Genomic DNA, 20,077 nt, shown 5'->3' with positions numbered 1-20,077 from the left:
TTCACAGTTTGATTTGTTCTTCTTAAGTTCACTCTGTAACTGATTATTCCTCCCACTGTAGAATGCCCTGTGGACCTGTTCTTTGTGCTGGACACATCGGAGAGCGTGGCCCTCCGAGGCGTCGCACACTATTATTTCAACAAGATCAAAGCCTTCGCTACGCACTTCATCGATGAACTCAAGGATTTGTACGTGACGTAGATGAATGTCCATGCACACATAGCACTTAACTACACTGAATGATATTCACATTTGTTCTCTGAATGTAAAACGCTGTACCATATATTTATTCAAACTCTTAATGTGATGCGATCTGATTACCGATGAATTTGTTGCCTTGAAAACTTCCTTTATACATCATGCCACGAAAGTCATAATTTAAAGAAGTGAATATCATTTCCAGAACTCTCAACAGTCATTCAACTGATCTTAACATGAGTATTCCCTAGAAATTGCTACTTTAATTTAACTCATTCGGACTACAGTATTTCGTGGATATTCAAATAGATGACACTGCTGTACTGACATTGATTTGATTGCATGGAATGTTAAACAAGTGTTCTTTTTTTGCCAGTCGCCAGCCATGTGATCGACATCTATCCTGGAATTCTGGAGCGTTGCACTACAGTGATGAGGTCGAGCTGGTGAAAGGCCTGACGGAAATGAGTCCGGGAGGTCGCAGCGCACTTAAAAAAGCCATAGATTCCATTAAATATATCGGCAAGGGAACATACACGGACTGTGCCATTAAGCAGGGTATTGCAGAGCTGCTCATAGGGTGTGTACATGTACACATACACACACACATTTCAGATACAAGAACAATGATTATGCAGACTGTATATTTGCTTGTCACACAAAATGAACATACAGGTCTTACAACAACACATGATCTTTATTTACAAAACTCTAATTAGAAATTGTGCATTAGACAGTAGTAGTAGAAGTGCTGCAAGGTCAACAAAGTTTCCGGAGTAAACAATGTTCTTTTAAAGGAATACTCCATTGGGTTTTTCCCCCCTAATCTTTCCATGGTGTCCATAGCATTTTGACACATTTTCTTTTTCCTGATAAAGGAACAGAAAACCCAATTACTCAATACTCAATTACTTATGTTTGAACTACTAGGTCTGGTTACTTATTCATTCTCTGAGGTTATGTGGTGTCAGACTGACACAACTCCCATAGGGCTATCTCTGAAAAGACTAAGGGCCCAATTTGCTAAGTAAACTGTAAAATGTTATATGATGAAATGCATGTACAATAACTGAGTGTGTTGTGGGAGATTTAACATGAAAACGTTTTTTTAAAAATGGCATCCTGTACAAAGATGTGGAAAAGAAACAAAATTAATATGAGAATAACAGTATTCCTGTTCGTCTTAAAATAATGTCATAATTTTTTTTTTTTTTTAATGGACATTCCATAATCTTCCCAATACTAAAGCTAAGATACCCTTTTTTTCTTTTTCTTTTTCTTTTTTTTTGTTTGCAGTGTTCAGTTTAGTTAATTTATAATATGCAGTCACTCTTTCCAAAGTGAGCTCTGGTAAATCACACTGAGGGTGTAACAATGCAAACTGGATAAGTATTATTAATAGTAATGTTATTATTATTAATTAATATCAATTGGTATTATTTTGCTCGGGAAGCTACAGCCTGGTTGTAGTTATTCTCTAAACTGTATGTGTTTTTACACATGAAAATTAGAGATTAGATTAGAAATGGCTGCAGTATCCCTGTAATTTCCTAATTCCAAGTACTGTTTTTGTTTCCAGTGGCTCTTACTATAATGAGAATAAATACATTGTGGTTGTGACGGACGGTCACCCAGTCAGTGGTTATAAAGAGCCCTGTGGAGGGATTCAAGAGGCAGCAAACGAAGCCAGGCAGCATGGCATCAAAGTGTTTTCTGTGGCCATCTCCCCAGACCAGGAGGTACAGCTCTCAGACCCAATAATGTTTTCTGGTATTTCGGCGGAAAAAAATCAATTCATAGTGTGTGTGTCCCCTTGAAGAGTATATTCGGAAGGTGTGAAGCCGGAGATGTTCTATATATTCACGGCATGCATTTCGACCGATTCATAAATAGGTCTAATTATAACTTTTCTTTACCTTTCACTACCTTTGTCACGCCTCTCCGTCTTAGGAGTCCAGATTGTCCGTCATTGCCACAGACTCGAGGTATAGGCAGAACTTCACCGCTGTGGACAGCACCAGTTCCACACACATGAACACAATCCACACCATCATCGACATGATCGTGAGTCCACCTACAGAGAATGTCACCATGTTCCTCTGAATTTTTGTGTCTCGTTGAACTTTATAATAGGATTATTATGGTTTCACAGTGAAGGAGTAAAATTTCCTATTTGAGGACGTCAGCATTCTAATTAGATATCACTGTATGGATTATTTGGATTGGTTTTGGTTTTGCTAACTGTGTTTCTCTTGTTGTTTGTTTTCCAACCGATGACCAGACCAATGAAACAAAGGATGTGGTATGTTCACTTACCATACTTTGTTTTACAATAATATCTTTGCATATATTTGCATCTATTGTCCTAAAGAGTATTCTGACGGATTAAACTTCTTTTTTTCACCTCTTTCTTTGCAGTGTTGCTCCTTTGACTGCACTGTGAGTATTACTGGTTACTCCTCATCATACACCTTAGCACAGATGTGATTACTTTCACTGCAGAGGCTGCATTCTTTTAATGGTTTTATATGATTTTTTTTTTTTTTTTTTTTTGACAGGCACCGAGTGGTGACCCTGGCCCACCTGGTCTTCCTGGGAACAGAGTAAGTTTTAATGTATTGTATACATGAACACATTGTACCGCCATCATTATATCAGTGCAAATATTCTTACATTTATCCCATTCAAATTTAATTCTTTTTATTTATTCATTTTGTCTTCGTGTATTTATTGACAGTCCTTGAACCGTTACATATAGCATGGGTTGTGTACACATGTCATCGCTAATGTTCCTGTTATGTCTTGACAGGGGGAGCCTGGAAGACAAGGGCTGCCAGGAGAGAAAGGAGAAGCTGGGCTACCGGTAACCCACCAATTACATCATATCATATCGCCTTGTGTCTCTCCCTCATAGCTTCACTACACTTACAGAACACATTCACATTCACTCCCGCTCATGGAGACAGATAAATTAGACCTATGAATTTCTGCAGTGATTGCTCTACTAAAGTGTTATATTTCTTCGTAGTCATGTAGTGTTTCAGAGCTCATATTTTGAGCAGTTGTTTAACTGGCTCTCCCAATTCCACTTGAATGACTTAGCAAAGTTTTGTAAGCCTGACATCTTGCAGCATCCACAGCTGTTACAGTAAGGGTCTTACATTATACAAATTCCCTCATTGCACTCCCTCGCACTACACTGTTCTGGAACAGGACCAGCTTCCACATTAAACAGTATATGTTTATTAAGCCAGCAATTCCATTACTTTTAGGCAAATGTTTATAACTGTGTAGGCTCAACATAATTTATAGTATAAAGCAATTATAAATAGCCAATCCTGGGTAAGCCTAGAAAAGTCTAAGGATTAGATGTTATAGACAATGCTACAACTACGGCCAGTTTCATGATGAGAATACAGTTATAGCTTATAAACCCATATTTTGTATTACTTGTAAGCACCAGGCTGGAAAGTAAGTATGAGTTCCTGTGAGAATTGTACACCAATTCTAGTAGAGCTGATTTTACTAATCGCACCAGTTTGTAATCAACATGATAACACCCGTCATGGAATTACATGAAATAGTTGGAAAGTTGCTCACTAACATCTGTATCATACTTGACTAATGATCCATGGTTTTCTTATCACATCTGTTGTGGTGACATTTGTTGTTTTTTAATCATTTGATAGGGACGTCCTGGTGATCCTGGTCCAGTTGGTTATCAAGGCATGAAGGTTTGTCTTTGTAGTTCTCCTAAAAAAGGAAATGTTTATGTTTTACCTCATTTACAATTTGGCAAGTGTTCTCTTACTGAAAGGGTAGCTCATCTATTTCCTTCTGGACTTTCTCTTAGGGAGACCAAGGAGAAAGAGGATACAAGGTGAGAAGCCACACAGTCAGAGCGAACATCTGGTTAATTTGATGGTTGAATTGGTTGAGCTTTTATTTATTTATTTATTTATTTATTTATTTATTTATTTAATTTTTACAATTATTTTTTAGATTAATACATGCTAATCTAATCTAGCTCTTTTCTTATGCAGGGAGAAAGAGGCCACAAGGGCTTCAAGGTAAGATTACAGTCACTCATTAGGACTCCTTTTCTGTAAATTTGTACACGTATTTTGCTCAAGTTATAATATTGCTCAATTCACCTTGCAGGGTGACAAAGGACAGCCTGGAAGAGATGGAATTGATGGGCGTAAGGTGAGATGTTTTTTTTTTTTAGTAGTATTTGTTTGTTTCCTAGTTTCATCTTTTGTAAATTGTGTAGAATGTGTGTAATGAAATAGTAAGGTTATTACTTCCCTGGGTGTTCCTCATGTGTGTATGTGCTGTATTATCTGCCGCCATGTGCCTGAGAGCTATATCTAGATATTCTGCTTCACATCAACAACAACAGAAAAAATTGAATAAATAAAAATCAAACTACTTTTTTTTAAAAAATGAAAAAAAAAAATTATTTACATATAACACTGACAGTTTAATATATATTGAAGTTTTTAGAATTGTTGGATCTATCAATGATTCTGAAATCACCTTTTGACGGTGGGCCTAATCATACAGCATGAAAGGCAGGGTCATGCAAGAGGGAAACTGAAAATGCAGCACAAACCAGGAAAGGCAATCTGTACAGTGCCTTTGCTTATCATAACAGTATTGGCACTGCTGACTATTCTGTAAATAGTGGGTTGTTTTAACAGACTGATTATTTTTTAATGGATGCCAATGATGTTTGTGTTTCATCTGTGCACATAAAAAGGGCAGATGCAGCAGGACAGATGGGTACTGTTTGTTCCACATCTGGTGTAAATTTAAAGGCTCGTTAAAATAGAATCAAAACTAAACGATGATTCATAATAGCTTTCTGTGTGAAATGGCCTTTATTATCCAAGAGTTGGCCTTTAGTTAGTCTGTACAGGATTTCATTGAGTTTTATTTGTGATTGTTGCGGCCAAAAGCCATTTGATTTTGCTGCGGCGTTTTGCAAAATTTGCGATTCAATTTGCAGAGTAATTTTGTGCTTTTTTTACTGTGTGAAATTGTTTTGCACGGTCTTTCACAGTGATGTTTGTTGGTAAAGGACATCTTTTAGCTGTACTCATGTTTGACGCACGTGAACTGAAGAGGGCTTTGACCGAATGCGCCTTGTGATGACATCATGTCACACGTCTTGGCCAAAATCTGCGGTAATTTAGAAAAATGGCAAGCTGCTCCGAATATTGCGGGACTGTAAATAGAAACAGAAATCTACTCAAATGTAAAAGTACACCGTTAAATATTACAATAAGCAAAACAAAAATAGCCAAATATAAATAACAATGAAATAATCAAACCGTAAATAGCGTTCTCAATTTTTCCCATTTCACAGAAAGTGGGATCCAGTTACTTTCACTTTCTCTCTTGCATGGCTTCTTTTGATGTGCTACATAATTCTACATACACACGGTTCTCACCAGTACACAGTACCAGCACTGTTTACTGTTTATTGCTCTTTGAATAATGCATCAAATACTGTCAGTTTAGTGTGCTGTTCATTGCAGAACTTCAAAATTACTTAATTGTTAGCTAAAATCATTCAAATGCCTGTATTAGTATGAAAACTATATTTAACCCCATGTTTTCAAATCATTTTTGAATTTTGGATATTTGTATTCAAAATAAAAATGTGTGTACTTGTATCGAATTCTCCACATTTCTGACAGTACCATTAAAAAAAATCGACATTAAGTGTAATGACAGAATATCAGCAAACTACTTAATGCTACCATTAAAATGAAAAATATTGAATTCTGTAAGTGAAATGTAATGGTATCTCATTAAAAACATATCTCTGTGCTGCAGCGCACACACTCAGAAAACCCCATTTTATCAGGTCATGTTGCTCTTGTGTGTTTTATGTCAGGCATACCCTTTTATATTACATTGTTTATCAAATCAGCAGCTGCTTCAGATTCCTCTTGAGTCTTTTTCCTCCATCCTGTGCTTCATTATTATCCATATCAAGCTCAATATTTATGATGGAGTGTGTTTGTTTTGTCTTACAGGGTGAGCCAGGGTTTGATGGTCTACCAGGTTGCAAAGGGTCACCCGGGCAGGATGTAAGTGTATACCTTTTCAGGATTTTAAAGTGTGAAAATTTCTTCTTACAAGAGAGTGTGTGTGTGTGTGTGTGTGTGTGTGTGTGTGTGTGTGTGTGTGTGTGTGTGTGTGAGTGTGAGTGAACTAGGCGATTGTAGGTTCCTGCTCTGCAGCATGACCTCATTGGGTCACAACCTTACAGAAGTAAAATAAATAAATAAATAAATAAAAAATCAGTCTGCGCTGATCCGTTGTAATGCAAATGTATACTCTTGCAGTATTGCCATGGTAGCATGGTAAATATTTTAAAAGGATAAGACCCCCTCTGAGGATTCAGTGTATATTAGGATTTTTTTCTCTGTTAAACATCTTCTGCTGAATAACGTGTAGCTATAGAGCCTCTGCTTCAGCAATCCATAGTTGGCTGAGATGCAGCCTTATTTCATATCCATAGCCGATTGGATAAATCTATGGAAGTACCGCCCCGTACACCAAACAATTGCATTTTTCTTAAGTCAGTCAGACACTATGGACTGAACAGCTGTTTATGCTCAGCTTGCATCTGGAGTGCAGGACTGAGGATGTTTGCCTCTCAAAGAGTCAAACATTTACCAGACCCGACATTCTGGCCACTCTCTGAGATCATACACTAGACTGTTTGTACATTATTTACATTCTTTAATAAGTCTGATTATAGACAAGAGTGACTTTTCAGTCTAGATCTGGTGACAGAAACCTACAGTTGTAAGCAGTCCTACGGGACATTTTTCTTCCTGTTTTATAGGGTTTGCAAGGGGAGCCAGGCCCGAAAGGAGACCCTGGTCCTTATGGACTAAAAGGAGGAAAAGTAAGGAACTGATTCTGTGTCTATGTTTTTCCAGTGCATTGTCAGCACTGGAAAGAAATTCCACTGGAATTGATGTTGAAATGTTAACAATATATTACTAGTTGGGTAAAATATACCCTTGTTTCACCTGTGTCCTAAATGATTTCAAAGAATAATGGAGACCATGATTAAGAGTTTTCTGTTATCTGAATCTGAATGTGTCTTCCTCTTAGGGAGAGTCTGGTGCAGATGGTGGAGCAGGGAGACCTGGTAACTATGGAGACACTGGAGGCAAGGTACACAGCTTACAATCTTTGCTTTTGCTCATAGTATGTAAAATCATTTTAGTGCATCAAGCCAGCTTTACAGCGAATACTGTAGTCCGTGAGAGCCACAGCTGTTTTTAAGTGCCACGATTCTGTTCCTTTATGACCCTTTAGGATGCTGTCCCATCACCTCATCTGTAATGCTTTTTTTTGTTTTTTTTTGTAGGGTGACAGAGGACCAAGAGGAGCTAATGGGGATAAAGGAGAAAGAGGAGATGATGTAAGTCGTCTGCCCATGGATTCCTAATTTACTTGATTTTGCCTCATAAAATCCACCAAGCTATTTAATTGATTTGATCTAAGCTGAGAAGCATGCCAGTTCATGCCGTGTGACTGTTGTTCCGAGCATCGTGCGTTCGTATGAAACTGATCATGTGTGTCAGTGTGCACATGTGCTGTTGTTTTTCATTAGGTGTGTGCTCTACATATTACAGGCCAATAATAATAACAGTGATGTGTTTTCTGTTTTTTAGGGAGCACAAGGACCAGATGGCCCAAGAGGCGACAGAGTAATGATATTTTCATTGGTTACACTTAGAGGCCTATTCTTTTAGTGCTAGATTTGATAGTGTAGACATGTGCTGTGTAAATGGTAGGATTTCTATGAATAAAACATTTTGTGTTTTAATCCTTTTGTAGGGTATAGCAGGCGAGAAAGGTGAACAAGGCTCCCGTGGGAACAGAGGACCCAGAGGAGAACCTGTAAGTTTTTTATGCTACTCTTAGGGATGTTAGCGTTATCAGAAGTATAGTTATAGTTATAGAGATATGTTTGTGATCGGCTTTGCCATATTCTTTATTCACATTCACGCAGGTAGTTTATAAACAGATGAAGTGTTAGTAATAATCTCATAGGAGCGTAGATTTTATAGCCATCAGTGTAAAGACACGCAGGCATCTTGTGCTCTTAATAATGTCTGGTGGAAACACTGAAATTAATTAGGATCTTGGGAAGGAAATTCTGGAGGAAATCACTAGGAAGAAGAAAAAAAAGATAAACTTCAAGATGTCTGGATAAACGTGATTGTTAAACTGCACTAAACTTTAATGTTTTGGTAAATGTACACCATTTTATCTTGTCATCTCAAGCTTGGTCTTGGTTGCTGTTATCTGTAAAAGAGGTTCTACTACTTTCTAATAAAGATCGAATACTCTTCCATAGTAACCTTGATTGTTTAGAACATTGGTTCTAAAGTGTAGTTTATGTAAGACTGTCTTCATCTGCTATTGTTGCTTATATAAAAAGATTATGAGACATTTAGGAAGAAATACATATATTATAACTGTATTAATTTAAGGGATGTATGTAATTTTGTACCAACCAGACCAGGCTTATAACGTAATGCACCAAAAATGAATGAATTAATAATTTGTTTAAAGTGATCTTTGACCTTTGTAGGGTGAGCCAGGTCCTCGGGGCGAGACAGGACGTGAGGGATCATCTGGACCTAATGGTGACCCAGTAAGTGACAAAGCCATGCATGCTATAGCTAATCTGACCTAAACCCTAACACTTAGTTTTAGTAGTAGTCAACAAAATGTCATTTTCTTCAGAGATACAGTGGGTATAGGTTCAAAATCCTTAAACTTCACCAATGGATTTTATTTTTGTTCTTCATTACAAAGAAAAATTGTTGACTAATTAAAAACATGAAATATATGAGGATTGCACACAAGACTGAGGACTTGGTTGACCATATGATATGTGAGTCTTCTGTTCTTCAAAGAGGGCTGAAAGCTAGAAGCTGATCTCAGAGCTCAGGCATTTTGTGAGGCCCCCATTTGTCTAAAGTTACAGATGTTGGTTAGGAGGCACACCAGAGAGCAGAGGAAGTGTCCATTTTAACTGATTTAGGTGATGAGTTGATATGAGAGGTGTAAAAACAAAAAAGGGTTTTAAAGGTTTTAAGATTTACAATTTATTGAGCCTGACTGTTTCCCAGATGTACACAGTAACTCAATCCAAACCTAAGTAACTGACTTATTTTAAGGGATCCTTTAGATGCATGTTATCATTTGATTATTTCTTCTGCTTTTATCTCAAATTCCACCTAGTTAATGTCAGTTGTCAGCAGTAGAAGGTTGCATTTTTCACTTTAAATGTTCAATTCGACCAGCTTGTCAGTATCAGGGGCCAGCTGCAGGGTTTCATAGTATTGTGTTACAGTGTGACTAAATCATGATTTAGCAAACCTAATCAGAATTTCATGACCATGAAAATTAAACTGAAATTTAAAAATATTTCCAGCTATTATTTTGTTAAGATAGTGGATGAATAACTTAATGCAAACATCCATTCTAAATCTCTGAGCCTCTCAGATCACTATTGAGATGAAGGGTCAGTTTACTAAAAAATGTCTCTTTACTAAAAAATTTAGGGATGAAACCAATGACTATCTTCATAATCAATTAATCGCTAATCGGACTGGGGGAGGCTTTCAGTACTATTTTTTCACTTATTTAAAATAAAATCCAAAAACCGAGTGTTACAAATATAAACTTCAGACTATATGTTTAATTATTTATATCTATCTATCTATCTATCTATCTATCTATATAATGCATAAGTATTTATGCATTATTGTTTATGGATGCAGAGAAAAGTGCTGATAATTAAACTACAGTCCTAAATGAAGTACCAACAGATCACTCCTGTTATAATAAACAACAGAAGTTAGACTGCATCTTGCAAATACAGCATATAATGACAATAAACCTGAATTAAACTAAACCTTTTAAGCAACTCGTAGTAGTTTCCCCAATACCTTACAGGCCGTGTAGCATTTTGGATACACACATATGTTTAAGCTTGTGCATAAACTGCTGTGTGTCCATGCTAGACAAGCTCTCTTTTGTAAAGTTTGATCTTCTTCGTTATGTTTAGTGTAAAATGATCCCCCGTGTTATAGGACTTGGGTTGCACACTTTTTGCTGCTGCTTGGGTTGCACACTTTTTGCTGCTGATGATTACGCCTCTGTCTGATGGTGACTGAGGTCATGTTGAGCATGAAAGGTAACGGTGACAAACAGTAAACTGAACAAAGTCATTGTCGGTGACTCTGGGTATCTGCTAAAGCTAGCGCCGTTGTGTTACTTGTGTTTGACGTCATGTGCCATCGCCTAAGAAGTGGCTTGTGCTTCCGGGTAGTAAAAAATCACTAGTGTTCCATTTGAGACAATTTAACCTTTCTAAAATTCATACACTAGATGGTAGAGTACACAGTGCATAGTATAAGTGTATAGTACTTCATTTGGGACCCATCCATCTTTATTATTTATTCTCCGAAGCCTGTTTTCGGAACTGACGTAACGTAATGAGTAAACGCACCCCGTGCCGTGCGCAGACAAAATAATCAATAATGAGATTGGTTGACAAAGATTTTCATAATCGATTATTATCGATTATTGATTAGTTGTTGCAGCTCTATAAAAAATAAACTACTTAATTAAATAAATTGTGGGGTTTTTTGGTAGGGTAAAATATTCTTCACTGCAAAAAATGTCATCGTAGCAAGTGAAAATATCTTAAATATATTCACATTTATCTAGTATTTCAAATATAAGATTATTATTCCTGTTTGTAGACATTTTACTAATTTCAAGCTTGAAATTTTCCTATTCTATTGGCATATCGTCTTCGAATTTTTTTTTTGTTTACTATATTTACGTTATTTTCACTTGCCAAGATGTAATTATTTGCAGTGCATGGAAAAAGATAAAATACTGTGGTAACATACTCGGAACACTTATGGTGATGTTAAAAAAAAAAAATAAAAAAAAAAGATTTCAAAATGCATTTTTAATAATCAGAGTGATCACCCCGTACATTATTTTTTTCAAAACCTGAATTTGAATTAAACTGAATTAACTTCACAGGTCAAGGTTTATTAAGAGTCTACTAAAGAGTGTGTCTGATGCCTCTCATCACACCTCCCTTCTCCAACATGCCATTTTAAAGAAGAAAATTTAATTTGTGTTTAGTGATCTCTGTGCAACTACTGTAGTGACTTAAATGCTGTAACATACATGGCATATTAAATTCAGGGTTTTCATATGTTTTCTTTTGTGTGACCTACCTAACTACAAATGCAGTTGGACTGCAGTTTAATTATTTAATTTTAACTGGCACAACATTTTTTTTTCCAGTTGGAAAGGCTCAGAAAAAAGATGAAGTTGGAAATCTTGATGTGTTTTGTAATATATGAGTAAAAGCCATTGCTTTTTCCAAATCCAGTTGGTTTCCTTTTTTTTTTCATGTCAAGATTCCATCTCTGGAAAAAATAAATGCTGCATATAAACAATAGTGAAGTTTCTATGGAGTCATGAGGGTATTTCTGGCTTATGACTCAATAATAAAAATCGGTAGAAAGTTGAACACTAGACAAGTGTAACTTTTGTGCGAATTTTTCATATGGGTGTTCCATGCGTTCCAAAGGGCATGCAAACACACACTGGAATTTTTTGCTATATTTCTGTTTGAAAACTACAGGCTTTCCTAAACTGTAATATGTTTTTCATTGGATCTCAACCTGAAGTAATGTTCTGGCATTTTAACCTCTGGTTACCTATAAAAGTGAAAAGGAAGAAAATTGCATTTATAAACTCATTTCCACATCCAATGAGACAAACATGGTGATTGTCTAATAAGCACTGAAGACCTTTGTGTGATTTTCTGTTAAATACATTATTGTTCATTATGGTATTGTTCATAAATCACACTTGGATGATTTAAAGCATGCATTGCTATTTAATTGAAAATGAAATCAATGTGGTGTACATTTTCCCATTATTGTTGTTTGCCACCAAATAATTAACAATAAGTACTAAATGGCCATTTCAGCTCAAACAAAGGGGTGGTCTCTGACTTTTGCACAGTACTGTAGCTATTCAATAACTAGAAAAATCCAGTTTTGTTTAAATTGATTTTTGTTTTTGGTTGTTTGCCAGAGTGATATATGATGAGTTTCCCAGACCACATAACACATATATTGGTACACCAAATGGATTATTTGTAATCGTGTTTAGTTTTGACTAATCATAATAAATTATTAGGTATATACAGTTGAGGAATTAATGGAAAAACCAACATAAAGTGTCTTAATAAAATTGCTGAACGGTCACAGCCACAATTTAGCAGGACAGCTTCAATGCATCTTCACATACCTAGTCTCTGGAACTATTATAACAGTTAATATAATAGCTAGAGTAGTTGTTTTATCTTTTGCTATGATATTTGAAATTTAGCTAAGATGCATCCAATTCCTGTTGATTGTCCTTGAGATGTTTCACCAGGGTGATTAAAGTGTATATGTGGTACATTCAGCTGATTTGACATGACTGGGAATGGCAGACACCTCTCTATGCAAAGCCCCAGTGCTGAAAGAGCAAATAAACAGCCATGAGGACAATAGAATTATCCATAAAGTCTTCAAAAGATAAGATCTTGGAAGGTAGTCTGCAGAAGGGAAGCAGAAATGTTCTGAAGTTTTAAAGGTTCCAAAGAACACAGTGGCTTCCAGCATTTTTAAATAGACTATTCATAACTAACCACCCAGCCAAACAGGAAACGAGAAAAGCATTTAGTTAGGGAAGGATCTACGAACCCAAATGTCACTTTGAAACAAATCTGGAGGCAGAGAATGTGGCAGAAGGACAAATAAGTCAACACCAATCAGGCCTTTATGGCCAGAAGCAAGCTATTTCTCACATGACCTCTCTCCAGTAGTTTGCCAAAAGGCAAGATTATATGGTTAAAACCCTGTGGCCTGATTCGCCTGAACGCCAAGTGTTATATCTCAAGGGGAACCAGGCACTGCTCATCACCTGGCCAGTTCATTCCTACACTGAAGTGCAGGATTGGCAGCTCTAGGGATGTTTTCAGCAGCAGGGACTGGGAGGTTTGTCAGGATTAAGGAAAAACTAATGGAGCACATTACAGAATACATAGCGATATCATTCAGGAAAACCTGCTCAAGGTTTATCTTCCCACACAACAATGACCTGAAATACACAGCCCAGACAATGCAGGTGTGGGCCATTAAATTTTGTCCAGATTTTACTCAACATCCTTAATAAAATACAGATTAAAGAGTCAGAATCCTTATATAAATTTGATATTTAATTTTTACAAATATTTACAAAATGTTTTTGATTTTTCATTATGGGGTATTTTTGTTGATTGATGAGGAAAAAAAAATCCATTAATCCCTGAACACTTTTGGACTGTGCTGTATATAATTCATTATCATAGTATATGAATTAAAGTATGAACTCAAATAATGATTTTCATTAAAAATCAAAATTTTCATTAAATCTCAGGGTGAGACAGGAAAGCCTGGGCCTCCAGGTTACCGTGGAGATGAGGGTCCCCCAGGTCAAGAGGTAAGAGGTTTTAAAAAATTAGAACATGGCAATTTTTTGCTGTCTTACATACTAATGACAAAAAAATCACTTATTTTTTAGGGTAGTAAAGGACCCAGAGGAATCAAAGGTGCCCCAGGAGACAGAGGCCTTATTGGAGAGAGGGTGTGTTAGTCTTGTTCACTTTCTGTGTAAAATAACCAAAGATGCAGGTTTCCATAAACATACGTCTACAAACTGGCCATTGTGATTATGTTGTTTAATCCATAGGGAGTAGATGGACCACCAGGAAATGGAACAGAGGGTTGCCATGGTTTCCAGGTATATCAGAAGTCTCGTAAAAGCATGTACTCAAAAAATCTCAGTTGTTCCATGAGAGGTTGATTTATCTTTGTCTTTTCCCTGTCTTAGGGTTATCATGGTCCCAGGGGAGATCCTGGAGAGCCTGTAAGTATCAAGCAGTCAACAAAAAGTTTTCTCTTTCTTCCACTTCTGGTTGCTTTTACTAGCTTGCATCAGATAATACTAATGGCAAGATTATACACGATAAAAAGTTTGTTGCTTATGATTCTGAGAGACTCTAGACTCTAAAGCTAATATTTTTATTCATTCTCTCATCCTCTTCAGGGAAGCAGAGGAACACCAGGGCCCAAAGGGGATGATGGGGAACCCGGTGAACCTGGTTCAGATGTGAGTACCTACTGTAAGAAGAGGCTAACTAGTTTAGTGGCACTGGTACATTTGCTGTTCCCTTTCAAAGGGAACTCAACGTTGCATGAACTTAACACTTCATGCGTGACTGGTATCTGAAGTCTGTGTAAAATCACACCAATTTATAGGCTTGCCGAGGTCAGGTGACGTGGCATTTAGCACGCCGTGTGACTATAAAACGGCGCCTGTAAACCACGTCATCAGCTTCTTTGTCTTCAGCAAAGCTGCATGTCATGTCATGTTTGTGTGAACAAACAATGCAAAAAATTTTCACTTTAGCTCTATTTTCCTTTTTATATATATATATATATACATCCATATAGTAGGGGAAATAAGTATTGAACGCGTCAACATTGTTTTTTTCAGTGAATATATTTCCAATGAGACTATGTACATGAAATTTTCACCAGACTTTGGTATAAACTCGAGACATCCAGAAACATAAAGAATTCACAACATTAAAGTCCATAAATAAAGTGTTGTATAATAAAGTGGAATGACACAGGAAAAAAGTATTGAACACGCTAAGAAAAAGCAGTTCTCCAAGGCAAGGTAAGGCAAGGAACCAGCTGAAATCTGTAAGTAATTATATCCCCTATCTGTGCAAATTAACTTCCCCCTAAAAATTCTGAATCTTCCAGTAAGCACCATCGGGCCATTATGTGCAAACTCCTCACAAGATTTCTGACCAGGGAGAAGAATAGTCAGAAGAGTAGCCCAAGAGCCAGGGACCACTCGGAAAGAGCTCCAGAAACACTTGGAGGCAGCAGGTGCCATCGTCACAGAAAAAACAATGGGCAATGCACTCCACCACTCATGCTCACCCCGCAAGACTTCATTACTAAAGAAAAGGCATGTCGAAGCTCGTTTAAAGTTTGCTACAACTCTATAAATACTGGCTATTAAATTCTGGGAGAGTATAGTCTGGTCAGATGAGAGCAAAATTGAACTTTTTGGCTTTTTTGGATGTTTGGAGAAGAAATGGCACTGTACATCACCCTAAAAACACTTTATCAACAGTGAAGTTTGGAGGTGGAATCATCATGGTGTGGGGCTGTTTTTCTTCGCATGGTATTGGCAGACTTCATATAATTGAAGGTACAATGAATGGAGCCTTTTACCAGGAGATTCTTGAGAAGAATCCGCTGCCATCCACCAGGATGATGAAGATGAGATGTGGGTGGACCTTCCAGAAAAAAAATCAAGGCGTTAGAATGGCCCAGTCAATCACCTGACTTGAATCCAATTGAACAAGATTTAAAGACAATATGTTTAGAAGAATGGGCCAAAATCACACCTGAATACTTGTTAATCATTCCGCTTTATTACACATAACTTTATTTATGGACTTTAATGTTGTGAATTCTTCATATTTCCAGATGTTTTGAGTTAATACTGATGTCTGGTGAAAATTGCATGTGAATAGCCTCGTTGGAAATATATTTACTGAAAAAAATGTTAAATGTTCATGTTCAATACCTATTTCCCCAACTGTGTGGGTATGTGTGTGTGTGTGTGTATGTATATATATATATATATAAATTATATATTGTATATTTCCCACTTCTGTCACTATCCTGTGGAAACAGAATGAGTCAGAGAGAATTCAGAAAGTGCATTACTCTCTACTCATGCTATATTACAGAGGACACATTTTCTTTGTGAAGTGTCTGGGAGTGGAGCATGCTGCAGCAGCCCTTGTGGGGGCTGAATGCACTCTTTGTGAATTCTTCACAATGAAGCAGCTCCGCCCTCAGTTGTCGCTCTTCTCAGCCGAAGGGAGAACCGAAGGACTCCTGGGGGTCCTATATGGATCTGGAGAAGGAACCGGAGAAAGATCTCCAGATCCAAAATCTCCGGTACCGGGATTTGGAGCTTGCAAAGTGATTTCTCCTTGTTGTATAGAGAGTAAACCCACCCTCTCTGACACCGAGGAGCCAGAGGGGGAGCCAGTGCATCATCGGAAAGCAGCTCTCAGTCCTATAATGAGTTTCTCGAAGTGATCATTAGGACAGTCAAGAAATTAAAACTAGACTGGCCTGGGGAAGAGGAAGATGCTCATGACAGGCTGGATGAGTGCTTCCTTCCCAGTGAAACAAAAACTCTCTCACACTGCAGAAAACTCCCCTTTTTTCCAGAAGCACACCACGAAATATCACGCTTCTGGGGAAAGCTGTACACCACCCGTGTTTATGACCCCAAGGCATCAGATTATTCAGCCATTGTTATGAATGAACAGTATGGTTATTTTGCTATGCTGAAGGTGGAGGGGGCACTTGCGAGCTACCTCTCCATCGACGGCAGTGAAATTAAGGGGGTTGACTCTGTCATCCAAGCTGTGTAAGACCACCTCGCCGTTGGTTGGCAAAGCCTTTGCAGAAGCGGGTCCCGCTTGTGGGTCCACAGATTTGTCTCTTCATGTGACCAAGCAAACGGCCCACCATATCGTTCAATTTGGCGAAGAGGCACCTGTGGATCAGTCTCTCATTGGGGATAGGGGATTAAGTAAAGTCTCTCTTCTGCATGCCCCTCTTACACCTTCTGGCCTCATCGGTAGCATGGTTAACACCATCGTCGACAGGTTTTGGGAGGCAAAACAGCCAACAGCGGTGTTCAGCCAGTTCCTTCCCTGTTGTGTTGAGTTCGCTGGGCATCTATGGGCCAGTACAAATGTGAGGGAGGCACAGAAGGCGAGTGTGGCGGCCCACCTCCCCTGCAGAAAGAAGGGGACCAGCCTGCTAGTATACTTGATTTAAGGATGAAGAAGAAGAAGAGGTCTTGATGGGCCACAGAGGGAAGTATCAGGGGACAAGAGGATGTTAGGGCAGTTAGCCCCCAGTATTACTGTAGGGCCCCCCTTGTCAATGTCCTCCCAAATTTTCAGATTTCTCGGGTCAGCAAGCTGTCACAGGGCAATGAAAATCTTATGTTTTCCCTCAAAAATGTGGAACAGTTAACGTCACTAAGAGACCATCTGACAGCGTGGAGACTATTGCCAAATGTATCTCCAGTGTTCTGTCCACCATAGAAAACGGTTACCAGGTCCAGGTCAGAGCTCAACCCCCACCCCCACCCCGTTTCAGAGGCATGCTCACCCCAGTTTTCAACACTGAGCAGACCCCGGCGTTAGCTCAGGAATTAAGATCTTTCTTGGACAAAGGGGCCATAGAACATGTACCTTTCTCTCAAGGAGAGAGGATTTGTAGCCGTTATTTTCTAGTCTGCAAAAAAAGATGGGAGTATGCAGCCAATTTTAGATCTGCGTGATCTAAACCGTACTTTTTGGACATACAGGTTCAAGATGTTGATGCTCAAACTTATTGTTCCACAGATTCAGTTTGAGGATTGGTTTGTGATGATAGATCTAAAAGACGCATATTTCCACATAGAAATATTGCCCAGTCACAGGAACTTCCTGAGGTTCACATTTTGAGGCAACGCATATTGCATTCTTACAGGAATGTTTGTCAGCAGGGTTGGCTCCTTCTACAATTAGGGTCTACATGGTCGCCATTTTGGCCAACCACGCCCCTACTGATGGAGCTTCTGTGGGGCAACATCCTCTAATATCGAGGTTTATGCATGGTGATCAGACAGATGAGTCCCATCTGTAGACCACAGATACCTTCCTGGGACCTTTCTGTGTGGTCCTGGAAGGTCTGTCAGACACCCTATTTGAGCCCTTAGAGTCAGCCTCAGAGAAACTCCTGACTCTAAAGGTTGCTGACATTCCTGACATTGCTCCAGGCTTTTCTCTTCTTTTAAGTAAAAATGGAAAAGAACTTATGAATATACAAAGAGTTGAAACTTAAGCTTAATGTTTTAATCTTGAATAAACTGCCATTGTATTATTTGAAGGTAACTAGTGTTGGTAGCAACTCTTAGATTGTTCTCCATTATGTGTGTCTTTTGGAAAGTCCAGGTTCAGCCAAGAATGCACTTTATTGACGCCAAACTCCTCAGCCACCATGCTGGTTGTAATAAGTCCCATATGCTTCAATCTGACAGAAGAATCTTCAGCCCTCACAAAATATCATGTGCATAGCCATTTGGACACATCAGTGTTTTTTAAATATTTTTTCAATATTATAATTTTTTATATATATCTGGCAATATTATTCTGGAATCGCCATGTGATTTTTGGTTGAAGAGTATTTGGGTCAGGCTACATCAAAGAGGTTCCCTTGTTTCAGTACAAATTGTGTGCCGTGCATTACGTGTAGTTAGCAGTGTGAATAGCATTGGGTTTGTTGGGGAAATTTGCCCTAACTTGACACTTTGGGAAGGCCTGAGGGTATGCTGTAAGATGAGACATTCTATGTTTGTTCAAGAAGTGTTTTTGTGCATATATACTTCACAGACATTTTTTGACAGCTATGGTTCAGTATGGAATAGTGGGTATTCTCATACCCAAGCATCAAGCGTTCCCTTGGAAAGGGAACGTCTGGGTTACACCCTTTTCCCTGAGAAGGGTTTGAGACATTGCGTCTCATTGGCCATACTTTGTCATGCCTGCAAATTGTGTCTTCATTCAAAAAATAGAAGCTGAATGATATGATATGTGAATGATATAGTCTTTGTCACTTGTTTCTACTTTGCCACCTGACTGAGGCAGGCCATGATTTCACACATGGCGTGATTTCACACATATTCAGGCAATGTTTCTGCCAAGGGATATTCCCAAAGTGTCAAGCGTGATGCAATGTCTCGGCCCATTCTCAGGGAAGAGGGTTAACCCAGACATTTTTGTAGAGAAAGCTCAGTTCAGAAGAAAATTAAGAAGATTAATGTTGCATCATATTAGAAGCTCAGAATACTTAGAGTGGACAGTGCACATTCTTCAGTGTTGTCATTACTGGTTCTGAATTTTAAATAAAACACAATTACACTCTTTACAACTGAATGGATTTAAGCACTTCTGTTTGGAATATAGTTTTCTTTAAAGCAATGTGTTTTGTGCTATTTAGGAGTTGATGTGTTTGCACATTTTTCACTCTGTCTATGTTTACATGATGTTGGAAATTCAGTCCAATTGAATAAACAGTTCAGTTCCTCTGGGTTGGTAATGAAAATGGCTGAAAATTTTATGTGAAGAGCTCATTCTAGCAAGGTCTTGTTTATTGTTCATGAGTCACGAAACTGGAGAAATGTAGTTGGTGATTCTGGTTCTGGCAGGACAGGACAGGAAATGTTAGATTATGTATAATCAAATATTTTTCTCCTTTACCAGTTTGTGTGCTTTTGCAGAACTGTACTGTAATAACTTGCATTTTGATAAAGCTTATGTTCTCAGATCCAAATAAGGTAATAATGAGGGATTCCCGTGCAATGCAATGTAATATACAAGCGTGACTCACACCTGGAGCCCATATGGTGACTTCACAGTTGGTTCGGTATATATTTGATGAATTGCTACACATGTTTGTATTCCAATATTGAGATCTTGTTTTGAGTGCTTTGGTGGGATTGGATATTTATATTGGATATATTAAATATATGGGCTCCACATATTTGTAGTAAGTCATATTTAAAAGTGCTGTCAATTAGGTGATTTCAGGCTCACATCATAACAACA

General features: G+C 38.0%; 1 protein-coding gene across 1 annotated transcript in view; it reads left to right on the top strand.

Moving 5' to 3' along the window:
* Positions 1 to 20,077, top strand: part of col6a1 (collagen, type VI, alpha 1) — a 34,359-nt gene that overhangs the window by 2,309 nt on the left and 11,973 nt on the right. The window contains exons 2-25 of the mRNA XM_017478374.3: positions 62 to 188; positions 575 to 778; positions 1,778 to 1,937; positions 2,149 to 2,262; positions 2,480 to 2,500; positions 2,617 to 2,637; positions 2,757 to 2,801; positions 3,008 to 3,061; positions 3,888 to 3,932; positions 4,052 to 4,078; positions 4,242 to 4,268; positions 4,360 to 4,404; positions 6,246 to 6,299; positions 7,064 to 7,126; positions 7,339 to 7,401; positions 7,598 to 7,651; positions 7,905 to 7,940; positions 8,071 to 8,133; positions 8,831 to 8,893; positions 13,750 to 13,812; positions 13,894 to 13,956; positions 14,062 to 14,112; positions 14,203 to 14,238; positions 14,419 to 14,481. Coding sequence (XP_017333863.1) covers positions 62 to 188; positions 575 to 778; positions 1,778 to 1,937; positions 2,149 to 2,262; positions 2,480 to 2,500; positions 2,617 to 2,637; positions 2,757 to 2,801; positions 3,008 to 3,061; positions 3,888 to 3,932; positions 4,052 to 4,078; positions 4,242 to 4,268; positions 4,360 to 4,404; positions 6,246 to 6,299; positions 7,064 to 7,126; positions 7,339 to 7,401; positions 7,598 to 7,651; positions 7,905 to 7,940; positions 8,071 to 8,133; positions 8,831 to 8,893; positions 13,750 to 13,812; positions 13,894 to 13,956; positions 14,062 to 14,112; positions 14,203 to 14,238; positions 14,419 to 14,481 — 1,562 coding nt within the window. The remainder of the gene's footprint in view (positions 1 to 61; positions 189 to 574; positions 779 to 1,777; positions 1,938 to 2,148; positions 2,263 to 2,479; positions 2,501 to 2,616; positions 2,638 to 2,756; positions 2,802 to 3,007; positions 3,062 to 3,887; positions 3,933 to 4,051; positions 4,079 to 4,241; positions 4,269 to 4,359; positions 4,405 to 6,245; positions 6,300 to 7,063; positions 7,127 to 7,338; positions 7,402 to 7,597; positions 7,652 to 7,904; positions 7,941 to 8,070; positions 8,134 to 8,830; positions 8,894 to 13,749; positions 13,813 to 13,893; positions 13,957 to 14,061; positions 14,113 to 14,202; positions 14,239 to 14,418; positions 14,482 to 20,077) is intronic.

The sequence above is a fragment of the Ictalurus punctatus genome, chromosome 10 (assembly GCF_001660625.3).
Source record: "Ictalurus punctatus breed USDA103 chromosome 10, Coco_2.0, whole genome shotgun sequence".
NCBI classification, from domain to species: domain Eukaryota; kingdom Metazoa; phylum Chordata; class Actinopteri; order Siluriformes; family Ictaluridae; genus Ictalurus; species Ictalurus punctatus.
This window is presented reverse-complemented; position numbering and strand designations above follow the sequence as displayed.